The sequence below is a fragment of the Poeciliopsis prolifica genome, unplaced genomic scaffold (assembly GCF_027474105.1).
Source record: "Poeciliopsis prolifica strain line A6 unplaced genomic scaffold, Auburn_PproV2 SCAFFOLD024, whole genome shotgun sequence".
Classification (NCBI taxonomy): Eukaryota; Metazoa; Chordata; class Actinopteri; order Cyprinodontiformes; family Poeciliidae; genus Poeciliopsis; species Poeciliopsis prolifica.
In genome coordinates this window covers 4,739,224-4,753,633 of record NW_026562399.1, presented here as the reverse complement: position 1 = coordinate 4,753,633, position 14,410 = coordinate 4,739,224, and the positions used below count along the sequence as shown (strand labels likewise).

Below are 14,410 nucleotides of genomic sequence, written 5' to 3'. Positions count from 1 at the left end.
GAAGGTGACTGATGTTGGCCCCATTTTTGAGTCGGTATCCGTAGCCAGTCTTGTTGATAATTTGGCTGAGGGGGTTCAGGTCTATGCAGAACAGTAGCGGGGACAGAGCATCTCCTTGGTATATGCCACATTTGATGGACACTTGTGCAAGTGGTTTGCAGTTGGCTTCAAGGGTGGTTTTCCACAGCTTCATCGAGTTTGCAATGAAGGTTCTCAGAATCCTGTTGATGTTATACATCTCTAGGCATTCAATGATCCAAGTATGCGGCATTGAGTCTTAGGCTTTCTTGTAATCAATCCAAGCCATGCACAGGTTGGTGTGTCGGGTTTTGCAGTCTAAGGCAACTGTGTGGTCTACGAGGAGTTGGTGTTTGGCTCAAATGCTATTTACACCGATACCCTTCTGTGCCGTGCATATATATATAATATATATATATATATATTATATATATATATATATATATATATATATATATATATATATATATATATATATATATATATATATATATATATATACATATATATATGGCTATATAAATACATATATTTTCTTGGCTCTAGGCCTGGTCTTTTAGCTCACATCACCTGGCCTGAATAACAAAACAGGACCACTTCCTCAATACATATCGAAATATGATCTAAACATTCCTAGTGTATACACAATTCAATAAATAGCACTTTGTATTATAAATAATTCTAACAATCATATTTAATCAATTGCAATATATATATATATATGTATATATAAACATATAACTTATATGTATATATAAACATATAAATACAATTAAAAACATATAAATACAATTAAAAACATATAAATACAATTAAAACATATAAATACAATTAAAACTACTTGTGTGAAAATTATTTACGTGAAAATCTATGCTTTTTAAGTGCTATACAGTGACTTGAGTAAAATAGTCCCAGTAATGAAGATCTCTTCATTACTGGCATTCAAGGCCACTGTTTGCCACCAGGGTGGAGGGTGGGGACGAGGACTGGCTTGTCTCTCCTTCTAGAGGCATCGTTTCGGGACAAGGTGAAATGAGCTCCTATCCATCCTTCATATGGAATTTCTGTTCCATTTGCAGCAGCGAGATCCAGCACTGCTTCTTCAAGTAGCTCTTCCACTGGTCTCACTTCAACAATAATTGAACTGGGCAGAAACACCAAATTTATGTTGCACTCACAAAACAGGCAAGAGTTCTTTTTCAGTTTTGGCAACTTTATTTTCCCCACGCTGTGTGTATATTTTTGGAATCGTTCTCTCTGAAGCAGCCGGGCGCTGACGCGTAGAAAAACTGTTAGTTTCTTCTTTCAGAGCTACAACGTTACCATTCACCAACTGACTCTACAATTGCTACAAACAAACAGTGACGTACATGCAGCTCAGATTCTATGAAACTTCTGCGGCCGAACAAAAGCAACTTGGTAAATAAAATATAAAAAAATTAATTAAAAAAAATGTTTTGTCCATAACTTTAAAAATTTTAATTTAAATAACATACTTCTCAGAGGCAACGTTTACTGTGATGTATTTGTGAACAAACACAGCTCAAACACAAAGATTACACCATATTGGAGCCATGCCAACACAAACTATCAACATGATCCTATGCATTTTTACAAAGAAAACATCCTAATTAAAGCCTAAAGGTACTATTTATTAAAACTCAATATCTAGAGGGACCCCGAATGTCTAGACGGCCCTTGGATGTCTGGAGGTTTTCCACTTTACAACTTTTTTCTCCACAGGTGCAACTTTACTTCTCCATTTCCTCTTTTCCTTTCAATTGGCAATATTTTAATAACATTTGATAAACTTTATTTGTCAATCATGCTGAATTTAAAATGTTTTTATTCATTATAATTTTGAAATTTGTGTTTTACATTCTTCTGTGGGATTGAATTTGAAAGCTGTCGTTTTCTTTAGGTATCTTCATGACAAATGTTTTCTTCTCTAAGTTGAGGGGAAGAAAATTGTTGTCAGAGTTGTTGTAGTTCACCCATTTCCCCCTCTGTGCTCCATCCAGGTCCGTTTACCAGTTTCTGAATCCAACTAAAACCCCCAGTCATTACCTTGAGAAATAATGAGCTTTGGTTAACTATAAAAATGGTTTTAATGCAGAAAATGACCAGATGTTACAGGTCATCCAAATGGAAGAGATACATTGACATTCATTGGGCTCCACTCAGCTCACCTTAGGGATGAGACCAAGTGAAGCACAGGTCGTGGCACCAGTTCAGCTTTATTTTCTCCTCATTCTGCTTCCTCTCTCTAGATGTTGGTTTTCCTAAATCAGGTTTTGTTTTTGTTTGACTGTCATCAGTGTTAAATGTTATGGTTATGTCAGCGTGCTGCTGTCTCCGTGTGAACAGATAAAACAGATAGAGAAAAGACAAACATTCCTTCTGTCCTTAACAGAGTGTTCCTTACGAATATTATGTTTTCTGTAATATCACAAGATTCATAGTTTCTTTTACAAAGTACAATTTAGTCCCATTTGTCATTTGTTTTTCACAATGTAGCTTCAGAACTTTTTCTATTTTTTTGTATTTATGTTTGTCCTTAACTTTATCCTCATTAGCACATTAGATCCACTTTCATTAAACAAACTAACTTTCACCCACATAAAGCAATTTTAATTTGAATAACAGATGAATATGTAATCACATCTGCAATTAGTCAAATCACAGGTTGTCATGTTTATTTCAAGGCACACTGAGAGTAATATTGCTTTTGTTTAAAATTTTAAATGTGGCCTGGTTTGAGCCTTTTGCCAGCAATGTGTCACTTTGACCCAAAGTGTTGCTGCTCAGCTCTTCACAAATGCACCAAAGCAATAAAAAGAATTGTAAAAGCAAAGATCATGAGGAACTATAGAGGTGTTTAATAAAAAAAATAATATCAGTTAAAATTTTGTGTAGCATATTTGAAAAACAAACTATATTGTTATTCAATATAAATGGATTTTGACCAAGATAACAGGCTAGTTTTTTTCCTTTTCAGAAGAATAGGTACGACTCAAAGAAGGAGCAGGTAGGCTAGAAGTTGCTGCTGCGAGTGTTTTGTATTTGCAATGTGAATAACATATATACATATTTACAACAACATTGGGAGTGTTCAAATGGCCATCAAGGAAGGAAAGAAAAACAATAAAAAATAAATTAAAAAAATGACAAAGAACTATATTAATCAATCATTCCCAAAATCAATCGTTCCCACCCCAAGTGGGGATTAATTAGGCTTTCGAAATATATGATTATCCAGAGCTTAGTTCACGTCCTGGGCAAAGAAAAGTCCGATCAAAGAAGGAGCAGAGTCCTTTGTTGATAACCAGAGTTCTCCTACCAGCTGGATAGGAGAAGTAAGCAGCATCTTCAGTCACCAACAGGTGAAATCTTTTCTTGGCTCTAGGCCTGGTCTTTTAGCTCACATCACCTGGCCTGAATAACAAAACAGGACCACTTCCTCAATACATATCGAAATATGATCTAAACATTCCTAGTGTATACACAATTCAATAAATAGCACTTTGTATTATAAATAATTCTAACAATCATATTTAATCAATTGCAATTTCAATAAATCTAAAATTCAATATAAATTACATTCATGAAACACTCAATAAATATACACCATATAATCAATTAACATGAAATGTAAAATTCTAATGTAAACCAGTGCTAAATAAATGCTTAAATTACCCTTTTGTTTATCAAAAGGAGTGTACAATCAATTTTTCTTTAGTGGATACACAACAGCAGTGAATATAAGCCAACGCTAAGTCATGCACGAAAGCTCACATCACCTCACACTACCGGGTCTTTTTCATCTCCCATCTGGCTCACAATAATGGGCTCCTATAGATCAGCACATTAAGTGAGCATTGTATATATTTACAGAAAATGAATGACACCACGCTTTAACTGGCCTCCAAGTTCTGCTCCTTCCAAGGCGTTCTAACCTTCATGCCTTTTTGCTCCAGCTAATATACCTAGCTGGTAAACTGCGAAGGTACATGTGACCCCACTCCTCAACCGCAATTGCCTGAATAGTAATCTTGCGAGAATCACTAATCATTCTATTAAAACATCACGAGATCTAAAGGCTAAAAGTCTAAATAGTAGAAAATCAGAGGAGGAAATAAAGGTAAAAATTCTTGCAAATTGGAAACCAGGTTTTTTCTTTAAAAAATCATCAACCTAAAAACAAGGACAAGTTGCTCTTTCTTCAGAAAATCTGTTTATTTCATCAAATTTACAGTCAAGAGTACTGTAAAGATCAGTGTCCGTCCTGTGATTGGTGGTTTTCTATCCAACAGGAAGTTGCAAACAGAGTTTAAAAGCTGCTGTAGTCGGCAGTCATTCACAGAAAGCTGGACCAGCAATGGCAATGCTGAAGGTTCTGCTGCTGCTGGGGCTGGGTGAGTCGGACATACTGGAAAAACTGGAGACACATCCACTGGTTCCAGGGAGGCTGCTGCTCTCTGTGACTCTCAAATTTTCCTCTGATTCTGTGTCAGACATAAACTTTTTTGGATATAAAAAGTGATGCTTTTTAATTTTTAACTGTTTATCCCCTTTCTGTTCCAGTAGCCATATTTGCACCTGATTTCTGAGTAAAGTCCTCCTTTTTCTTCTTCAGGTGTTTCAGTGAAATCAGATGTTTCTCTGCAGAAGAGAATCGTTGGAGGTTATGACTGTGATGACGGGGAGCGTCGTTATCATGTTCGCCTGCAGTGCAAGAAAGGTGCAGAAAATATACGCTGTGGAGGATCTCTGATCCATTCTCAGTGGATCCTGACTGCAGCTCACTGCTGGATGTCGGAGCCAGGATGGTAGGAAAGAGACATTAACACAGTTTTATCTGAAGGTGATCAGGTTTTCTGTGTGTTCATTATAGTCCAACCTTTTCTGCAGGACTAACGTAGCAATGTTAAAAGTTCATCCAGGGAATGCTGGGCAGAAGATTGAAGTAAGGCTCAATGTCGAACCTGTGAAGTATATTCACGACAAAGAGTGGCATGACATCGTGTTGCTGAAGCTTCGTAAACCAGTAAAAGACGTCCCACCTGCTCGGCTGCCAAGATGCGATATTCGTCTTAAAATGTAAGTCTTTCTCTGATTAAAAACACGACTTCCAAGTTTTCCACATTGTTATCTTGTATTTTTACATTTTATTCTTATTGTGTTTTAGAGGCGATACAGTTCAGCTGGCAGGAGAAGAAGCAATGACAACCGGCCCTAATAAAAAGCGATGTGAGAGAAATATTGAAGTTATGAGAATAAAATCTTTGCTTCTGTCTCTACAGAGGTCAATTGAAGAACATGTTTAGTATTCTTGTGTTTCTCTGCATTACCCAAAATTCCTCCAGTTCCATCACGTCTTCAATGTGTCGACACGAAAGTTGATGCTTTTCTCCAGTTCATGGTGTCACGTGGGCGCATATTTCTTACTTCAGCACCAAACAAGAATGCATGTCATGTAAGTGTGTTTCTTCAGTATCTCTACACTGATTAGAAGACTTTTCTGTTTTACAACACAAAAAAACATATTGATACATATTGTTTTCTACAGGGCGACTCTGGTGCCGCAGCAGTGTACAACAACATGATTTATGGTGTAATTTCTGAAAGCGGAATAGATCCATGTCAGAAATCACCTGCAATTATAGATGTGTGTGAATACATGGATTGGATAAAAGAAACAACTGGTATGGAATAAAATTCTTATCAAATTTGCTCTCCGATGTAATTTTGTAGTTGTATCTTCATCGGTTTGTTCCACATGTTTGTAGAATTAGGATAAATTAATAGCTTTGTTTTTTGCCACCTGACCTTAATGTAGCTTTCTCTGCCTCAGAAATGAAAAATAAAGCAAAAAATGCAAGAAAAAGAAACATTTCCTGGCTGGTCGTTTTTATATTCATAGTTCAGTTTGTTTAGTTGATATTTTTCCTGAACTCAGTCTAAAAACATGACATGGGTTTTACTGAAGAACAACACCACAAGTAATTTATTTATTCAGTTTTTTCTTTATTTTACATCAGAAATGAACATCCTGATTTTGTTCCAGAGAACTTTAAACTTCACCAGGACCAAAGAGCTGTGTGCAAAAATAATGAAACAGAAGTCACAAAATACAACAATTGACAAGTAATAAAATCCTAATAACTTAAGTATGAAACAAAAACACATCACATTATTAAAAAGATGCAGGAAATAAAATGTTGAATATTCAAAACAATTTAAAAGTCAAAATCTGAAATGAAAAGAAGTCTTAACCCTTTAAGGCGTAAATTCCAGGTAGTCCTCAAAAAACATGTTACTAATATCCGATTCAAGTTTTTAAATTACTTTTCATACATTTTAAGAAATGCATGTTTTATATTGCTACCTCTTTCTTCCATAAGTGGATCAACAATGACCTACATTAATTTCCTATAGAATTTAATAGGAATCTTTGTTTCTTACAGTCTCTGTCAGGAGCACATTTTTTGTGAACCATTCACACCGAGTCTTAAGTGTCACTCCTGAACAATAATAATTATAATCAATATTTTATACAACAAGAACTCTTATTACCTGATATTGTTAATATATAATAGTCATATTAATCTTGGTTGAAGATGAGGCATATGTCATCCAGCTCTGGATTATTTGGGGATTTTGTAAATTTAACTGGGAGAATATCTTGTTTCTGATTAAATAAAAACATTTGTTTGTTAAAATCATTAATTATATCCACAGAGAAAAAGTGTGACCAAAAGTTTGGACACAACCTTCTCATTCAGTGAGTTTCCTTTATTTTTATGAATATTTATAAGGCAAGAAATCCACTTATTAACCTGACAGGGCCCACCCGTGAAGTGAAAACTATTTCAGGTGACGACCTCTTGAAGCTCATTATGAGAATGCAGAGTGTGTGCAAAGCACACACTCTGCATATATATAGGTCGAGGTGCCAGAGATACCATCATGGGAGGACAAGCCCCTACATGGGATGTACCACCAGCAAATAACCCAAGTGGCTGATATCAGTAAATCCTATCAATGGCTGGAAAAAGCTGGACTCAAGGACAGCACAGAGGCCCTCATCCTGGCCGCCCAGGAACAGGCCCTAAACACCAGAGCAATAGAGGCCCAGATCTACCACACCAGACAAGACCCAAGGTGTAGGTTGTGCAAGGAGGCCCCTGAGACAGTCCAGCACATCACAGCAGGGTGCAAGATACTGGCAGGGAAGCGTACATGGAGCGACATAACCAAGTGGCAGGCATAGTGTACAGAAACATCTGTGCAGAATATGGACTGGAAACCCCGAGATCAAAGTGGGAAACACCCCCAAAGGTGGTGGAGAACGCCAGAACTAAGATCCTGTGGGACTTCCAGATCCAGACAGACAGAATGGTAATGGCGAACCAACCAGACATTGTCGTAGTGGATAAACATCAGAGGAAAGCCGTTGTGGTAGATGTAGCAATACCAAGTGACTGCAACATCAGGAAAAAGGAGCACGAGAAACTGGAGAAATACCAGGGCCTCAGGGAAGAACTGGAGAGGGCCTGGAAGGTGAGGACCACAGTGGTGCGTGTGGTCATCGGGCCCTTGGGGCAGTAACCCCCAAACTGGAGCAGTGGCTACAACAGATCCCAGGAACAACATCAGACATCTCAGTCCAGAAATGTGCAGTCCTTGGCACAGCCAAGATACTGCGCAGAACCCTCAAGCTCCCAGGCCTCTGGTAGAGGACCCGAGCTCAGAGGATAAGAACCACCCGCGGTGGGTGAGAAGGGAATTTTTTTATATATATAATAACTCAAATATTCAAATAGAATAACTCAAAATGTTAAAACTGACCCTTAAAATCTAATAAACACATCGGAGCTCAGACAGACAGAGTCACTGCCGTTTTATGCTGAACTGGTGATACAGAAATAAAAAGTTTGAATTGATGTCATGGCCCAGCTCTGACAGGAAACTCCTGGATTCGTCCAGATGTTTGGGGGGAAAGCTGTAAACATTCAGAAACATTAAAATTTATGTTTTTACAGGAACAAAGTGAAATTGAAGCAGGTAAAGGTGAGCGGACAGAAGCAGGAAGCAGAGACGGTTGTAGTTACTTCAAAGGTTGCAACTTTGAAGTAACTACAATATAAGGCATATTTTCAGTTGTTTTACACTTTTTTGTTTAGTACATCTTTCCACATGTGTTAATTCATAGTTTGATGCCTCCAGTGTGAATCTACAATGTCAGTAGTCATGAAAATAAAGTAAACTCATTGAATGGAAAGGTGTGTCCAAACCTTTGGTCTGTACTGTGTATATATATTTACACATTGACATATATATACACACACACTTATATATATATATACAATTAAAACTTATGTGCAAATTATTTATGTGGAAATCTATGCTTAAAGTTCTTGTTAATAAAATGCAAATAGTGCTTTTTAAGTGCTATACAGTGACTTGAGTAAAATAGTCCCAGTAATGAAGATCTCTTCATTACTGGCATTCAAGGCCACTGTTTGCCACCAGACTGGAGGGTGGGGACGAGGACTGGCTTGTCTCTCCTTCCAGAGGCATCGTTTCGGGACAAGGTGAAATGAGCTCCTATCCATCCTTCATATGGAATTTCTGTTCCATTTGCAGCAGCGAGATCCAGCACTGCTTCTTCAAGTAGCTCTTCCACTGGTCTCACTTCAACAATAATTGAAACACATCGGAGCTCAGACAGACAGAGTCACTGCCGTTTATGCTGAACTGGTGATACAGAAATAAAAAGTTTGAATTGATGTCATGGCCCAGCTCTGACGGGAAACTCCTGGATTCGTCCAGATGTTTGGGGGGAAAGCTGTAAACATTTGCACCAGAGTTAATCCATTAACTCATAAAATAACTATTTTAAAGGGTTTTTTTGTCTGACCATTCTACTTTCTACATTCTAGTGTAAATTCCAGGTCGGGATTCAAATTCAAATTGCTGTCAGACAGGGGAGAAACAAAAATAATTATATACAGTATTTTAGAAAACGGTTTGAAATTTTAGAAAAGTCAACCCAGATTTAATGTTAATTTTGCATCTTTTGGTTACGTGTTTTCACAGGACTACAAGCTGAACTTTGGCTTGTGGGAGGAAAAAGCGGAAAACCTTTGGCACGGCGGAGTGCCAAAGGTACTCAAGTAGCTCTTCCACTGGTCTCACTTCAACAATAATTGAACTGGGCAGAAACACTAAATTTATGTTGCACTCACAAAACAGACAAGAGTTCTTTTTCAGTTTTGGCAACTTTATTTTCCCCACGGTGTGTGTATATTTTTGGAATCGTTCTCTCTGAAGCAGCCGGGCGCTGACGCGTAGAAAAACTGTTAGTTTCTTCTTTCAGAGCTACAACGTTACCATTCACCAACTGACTCTACAATTGCTACAAACAAACAGTGACGTACATGCAGCTCAGATTCTATAAAACTTCTGCGGCCGAACAAAAGCAACTTGGCAGATAAAATATATTGAATAAATTAATAAAAAATGTTTTATCCATAACTTAAAAAATAGTGATTTAAATAACATACTTCTAGGGGGCAACATTTGCTGTGATGTATTTGTGAACAAACACAGCTCAAACACAAAGATTACACCATATTGGAGCCATGCCAACACAAACTATCAACATGATCCTATGCATTTTTACAAATAAAACATCCTAATTAAGTCCTAAAGGTAATATTTATTCAAAAAAAATTCTGCTGAATGCATTTAATAAAATTTAATAGCATTGTCATTCTCAATGGATGACTGCTACAGTTTTAGATCTATGGCTTGTGTTACAATTCAACCATTTATAGAGGCCCTTGGATGTCTAGCGGACATTGAGTCATTGAATTACAATGAGCCCTGAGACACTCCAGAGCTGGATGTCAGGGAGGGTCCCTGGTTGTCTGGCGGAGAGACTCAATGTCTCGAGGGCCCCTGAATGTCTGGAGGTTTTCCTAATTACAACTTTTTCCTCCACAGGTGCAACTTTACTTCTCCATTTCCTCTTTTCCTTTCAATTGGCAATATTTTAATTACTGTATGTTTGATCAACTTTATTTGTCAATCATATTGAATTTAGAATGTTTTTACTCAATGTTTCAGCCATGTTCATGGCTATGTTTAATTAATTCAATCTTAGTATCACATTAGGTTAGCTTTGTGGAACGTGTCCATGGTTTTGCAACACTCAGGTCTGCAGGCCATTACTGGAGACATGTTGTTCTGTATGGGTGGCCAATGAACAATGTGACGCCTTGAAAGAACGGTCCACCATATTTTAGTTTAGGATCCACATGCATGAAACTTGTGATTCTGTGATGTCTGTGCCAGCCCATCAGAGCGTCTGTTAGGAATAAATAATTTTGTATTTTCCTCTATCTGTTTTAGCTGCTTGCATGCTCATATGTACACACACACACACACACCACACACACACACACACACACCACACACACACACACACACACACACACACACACACACATACAAACGTAAGGAAAAAGGAAATGACACATTAGGGAATGCCCTTTTTTAGGGTGTAGCAAAGATGAAAACCTAATGAAGGAATCAGACACAGCAAAATAGTTGTTACAAACTATTTTGCTGTGTTGTCTCATAAAGAAACATGGTGATGAACCAAGACTGCAATTTAGTCTTAAAAATGGGATTGATGATTTCAACTCACTGACTCTTCTCAAACCTCATACATTATGAACCAAGGTGGACAGAAGATAATATAAAACATTTAATAACCCAATTTAACTCTTCATCTACTGTTGGAAGTCCAAATTTTATTGTATTAAAACTTAAAGATGGAATTGATTTGTTGTCCAATGTCCACATTTGAAAATCTTTCTAAAAACATGAATGAAGTTGCAATCAAAAATATTTGTTAAAATTTCAGTCACAAAACACATAGATTTTAATATTTAGTTTGCATTTCTTTTGAAGAGTGTCATAGAAGGGAAGGCCTGTGGAGAACCAGAGATCCTCCTCAGAGGCGCTGTGGAAGATCTCTGGCGTCACCCCTAAGTTCACATTAGGGATGAGACCAAGTGAAGCACAGTTCAGCTTTATTTTCTCCTCATTCTGCTTCCTCTCTCTAGATGTTGGTTTTCCTAAATCAGGTTTTGTTTTTGTTTGACTGTCATCAGTGTTAAATGTTATGGTTATGTCAGCGTGCTGCTGTTTCCGTGTGAACAGATAAAACAGATAGAGAAAAGACAAACAGTTCTTCTGTCCTTAACAGAGTGTTCCTTACGAATATTATGTTTTCTGTAATATCACAAGATTCATAGTTTCTTTTATGAAGTACAATTTAGTCCCATTTGTCATTTGTTTTCCACAATGTAGCTTCAGAACTTTTTCTATTTTTTTGTATTTGTTTGTCCTTAACTTGATCCTCATTAGCACATTAGATCCACTTTCATTACACAAACTAACTTCATCCACATGAAGCAATTTTAATTTGAATAACAGGTGAATATGTAATTACATCTGTAATTAGTCAAATCACAAGCTGTCATGCTTATTTCAAGGCTGACTGAGAGTAATATTGCTTTTGTTTAAAATTTTAAATGTGGCCTGGTTTGAGCCTTTTGCTAACAATGTGTCACTTTGACCCAAAGTGTTGCTGCTCAGCTCTTCACAAATGCACCAAAGCAATAAAAAGAATTGTAAAAGCAAAGATCATGAGGAACTATAGAGGTGTTTAATAAAAAGGATCATATCAGTTAAAATGTTATCCTAAGTTTCTTTTAAATGTGTTATAAATGTCAGAATAATTTTCTTTTAATTGGGTTAATTTCTGAGTTTACATTTTTTGTTGTAATTTTGTGTTTACAACACATGCAAATGCTCTTCACCACCAAGCATTTTGATAGTGTTCTTGTTCTAAATAAAAGAAACAACAAAATAAACAAACCATTTGCTGTTTGTATATCGAGAGTCATTTTCACAGCTCATCAATAAACAAAATTATTCTACTGCAAAGGCAGCTGTGAATTCTTGTAAATTGGAAACCAGGTTTTTTCTTTAAAAAATCATCAACCTAAAAACAAGGACAAGTTGCTCTTTCTTCAGAAAATCTGTTTATTTCATCAAATTTACAGTCAAGAGTACTGTAAAGATCAGTGTCCGTCCTGTGATTGGTGGTTTTCTATCCAACAGGAAGTTGCAAACAGAGTTTAAAAGCTGCTGTAGTCGGCAGTCATTCACAGAAAGCTGGACCAGCAATGGCAATGCTGAAGGTTCTGCTGCTGCTGGGGCTGGGTGAGTCGGACATACTGGAAAAACTGGAGACACATCCACTGGTTCCAGGGAGGCTGCTGCTCTCTGTGACTCTCAAATTTCCCTCTGATTCTGTGTCAGACATAAACTTCTTTGGATATAAACTGTGATGCTTTTTAATTTTTAACTGTATCCCTTTTCTGTTCCAGTAGCCAAATTTGCACCTGATTTCTGGGTAAAGTCCTCCTTTTTCTTCTTCAGGTGTTTCAGTGAAATCAGATGTTTCTCTGCAGAAGAGAATCGTTGGAGGTTATGACTGTGATGACGGGGAGCGTCGTTATCATGTTCGCCTGCAGTGCAAGAAAGATGCAGAAAATATACGCTGTGGAGGATCTCTGATCCATTCTCAGTGGATTCTGACTGCAGCTCACTGCTGGATGTCGGAGCCAGGATGGTAGGAAAGAGACTTTTACACAGTTTTATCTGAAGGTGATCAGGTTTCTGTGTGTTCATTATAGTCCAACCTTTTCTGCAGGACTAACGTAGCAATGTTAAAAGTTCATCCAGGGAATGCTGGGCAGCAGATTGAAGTAAGGCTCAATGTTGAACCTGTGAAGTATATTCATGACAAAGAGTGGCATGACATCGTGTTGCTGAAGCTTCGTAAACCAGTAAAAGACGTCCCACCTGCTCGGCTGCCAAGATGCGATATTCGTCTTAGAGTGTAAGTCTTTCTCTGATTAAAAACACGACTTCAGGTTTTCTGTCTTCATTCCTTCCGTCCTACTGCCTCTGCTTCAGCTCACCTGAGTCAGGTAACTAGGCCACCAGCAGAATCAGAACCCATTTAAATCAGGTGTGTTGGACCAGAGACACATGTAAAGGACGAAGGACACAGTCACTGAGGACTGGAGATGGACTCTCCTGTGTCAGTGGATGAAGACCGTCATGGGTTCATTTTCTTGTTCTTTCATTGTTCTTCCTAACAATTAATTTTCCACATTGTTATCTTGTATTTTTACATTTTATTCTTATTGTGTTTTAGAGGCGATACAGTTCAGCTGGCAGGAGAAGGAGCAATGACAAACGACCCCAATAATAAGCAATGTGAGAGAAATATTGAAGTTATGAGAATAAAATCTTTGCTTCTGTCTCTACAGAGGTCAATTGAAGAACATGTTTAGTATTCTTGTGTTTCTCTGCATTACCCAAAATTCCTCCAGTTCCATCACGTCTTCAGTGTGTCGACATGAGAGTTGATGCGTTTTTCCTGTTCCTGGTGTCACGTGGGCGCATATTTCTTACTTCAGCACCAGACAAGAATGCATGTCATGTAAGTGTGTTTCTTCAGTATCTCTACACTGATTAGAAGACTTTTCTGTTTTACAACACAAAAAAACATATTGATACAAATTGTTTTCTACAGGGCGACTCTGGTGCCGCAGCAGTGTACAACAACATGATTTACGGTGTAATTTCTGCAACTGGAATAGATCCATGTCAGAAATCACCTGCAATTATAGATGTGTGTGAATACATGGATTGGATAAAAGAAATAACTGGCCTGGAATAAAATTCTTATCAAATTTGCTCTCCGATGTAATTTTGTAGTTGTATCTTCATCGGTTTGTTCCACATGTTTGTAGAATTAGGATAAATTAATAGCTTTGTTTTTTGCCACCTGACCTTAATGTAGCTTTCTCTGCCTCAGAAATGAAAAATAAAGCAAAAAATGCAAGAAAAAGAAACATTTCCTGGCTGGTCGTTTTTATATTCATAGTTCAGTTTGTTTAGTTGATATTTTTCCTGAACTCAGTCTAAAAACATGACATGGGTTTTACTGAAGAACAACACCACAAGTAATTTATTTATTCAGTTTTTTCTTTATTTTACATCAGAAATGAACATCCTGATTTTGTTCCAGAGAACTTTAAACTTCACCAGGACCAAAGAGCTGTGTGCAAAAATAATGAAATCACTAAATTACTTTTCACACATTTTTTTGTGAACCATTCACACCGAGTCTTAAGTGTCACTCCTGAATAATAATAATTATAATAAATATTTTATACAAGAACTATTACATGTAAGTATTACCTGATACTGTTAATATATAATAATAATATTAATT

The 14,410-nt window shown here is 37.1% G+C and overlaps 2 protein-coding genes across 5 annotated transcripts; both read left to right on the top strand.

Annotated features, from left to right (window-relative positions):
* The first annotated feature begins 4,354 nt into the window (after nucleotides 1-4,354).
* Nucleotides 4,355-5,911, top strand: LOC129370604 (trypsin-4-like). Of its 2 annotated transcripts, none has more exons than XM_055046691.1 (6): nucleotides 4,355-4,433; nucleotides 4,655-4,847; nucleotides 4,930-5,118; nucleotides 5,207-5,268; nucleotides 5,346-5,494; nucleotides 5,588-5,911. In XM_055046691.1, the coding sequence occupies exons 1-6, from the start codon at nucleotides 4,397-4,399 to the stop codon at nucleotides 5,732-5,734; spliced, it is 777 nt and encodes a 258-aa protein (XP_054902666.1). In that variant the 5' UTR covers nucleotides 4,355-4,396; the 3' UTR covers nucleotides 5,735-5,911. The 2 variants fall into 2 exon arrangements, with proteins under 2 accessions (XP_054902666.1, XP_054902665.1); XM_055046690.1 differs by having other exon boundaries at nucleotides 4,379-4,433; nucleotides 5,385-5,494.
* Nucleotides 5,912-12,242: 6,331 nt separating this feature from the next.
* On the top strand, nucleotides 12,243-14,029 carry LOC129370600 (snake venom serine protease 3-like). 3 transcript variants are annotated; one of them, XM_055046685.1, is made up of 6 exons: nucleotides 12,243-12,321; nucleotides 12,541-12,733; nucleotides 12,815-13,003; nucleotides 13,325-13,386; nucleotides 13,464-13,612; nucleotides 13,706-14,029. In XM_055046685.1, the coding sequence occupies exons 1-6, from the start codon at nucleotides 12,285-12,287 to the stop codon at nucleotides 13,850-13,852; spliced, it is 777 nt and encodes a 258-aa protein (XP_054902660.1). In that variant the 5' UTR covers nucleotides 12,243-12,284; the 3' UTR covers nucleotides 13,853-14,029. The 3 variants fall into 3 exon arrangements, 2 of the variants coding, with proteins under 2 accessions (XP_054902660.1, XP_054902657.1); XM_055046682.1 differs by having other exon boundaries at nucleotides 12,267-12,321; nucleotides 13,503-13,612; XR_008607068.1 differs by lacking the exon at nucleotides 13,706-14,029 and having other exon boundaries at nucleotides 12,267-12,321; nucleotides 13,081-13,386; nucleotides 13,503-13,535.
* Nucleotides 14,030-14,410: the final 381 nt, after the last annotated feature.

Excerpts from the sequence above, each read along its gene's own strand:
- LOC129370604 (XM_055046691.1), top strand. The coding sequence starts at position 4,397 with ATGGCAATGCTGAAGGTTCTGCTGCTGCTGGGGCTGG. Across the intron at positions 4,434-4,654 it reads TCTGCTGCTGCTGGGGCTGG|GTGTTTCAGTGAAATCAGAT; the intron begins GTGAGTCGGACA and ends TTTCTTCTTCAG. Across the intron at positions 5,269-5,345 it reads CGGCCCTAATAAAAAGCGAT|TATTCTTGTGTTTCTCTGCA; the intron begins GTGAGAGAAATA and ends GAACATGTTTAG.
- LOC129370600 (XM_055046685.1), top strand. The coding sequence starts at position 12,285 with ATGGCAATGCTGAAGGTTCTGCTGCTGCTGGGGCTGG. Across the intron at positions 12,322-12,540 it reads TCTGCTGCTGCTGGGGCTGG|GTGTTTCAGTGAAATCAGAT; the intron begins GTGAGTCGGACA and ends TTTCTTCTTCAG. Across the intron at positions 13,004-13,324 it reads TGCGATATTCGTCTTAGAGT|AGGCGATACAGTTCAGCTGG; the intron begins GTAAGTCTTTCT and ends ATTGTGTTTTAG.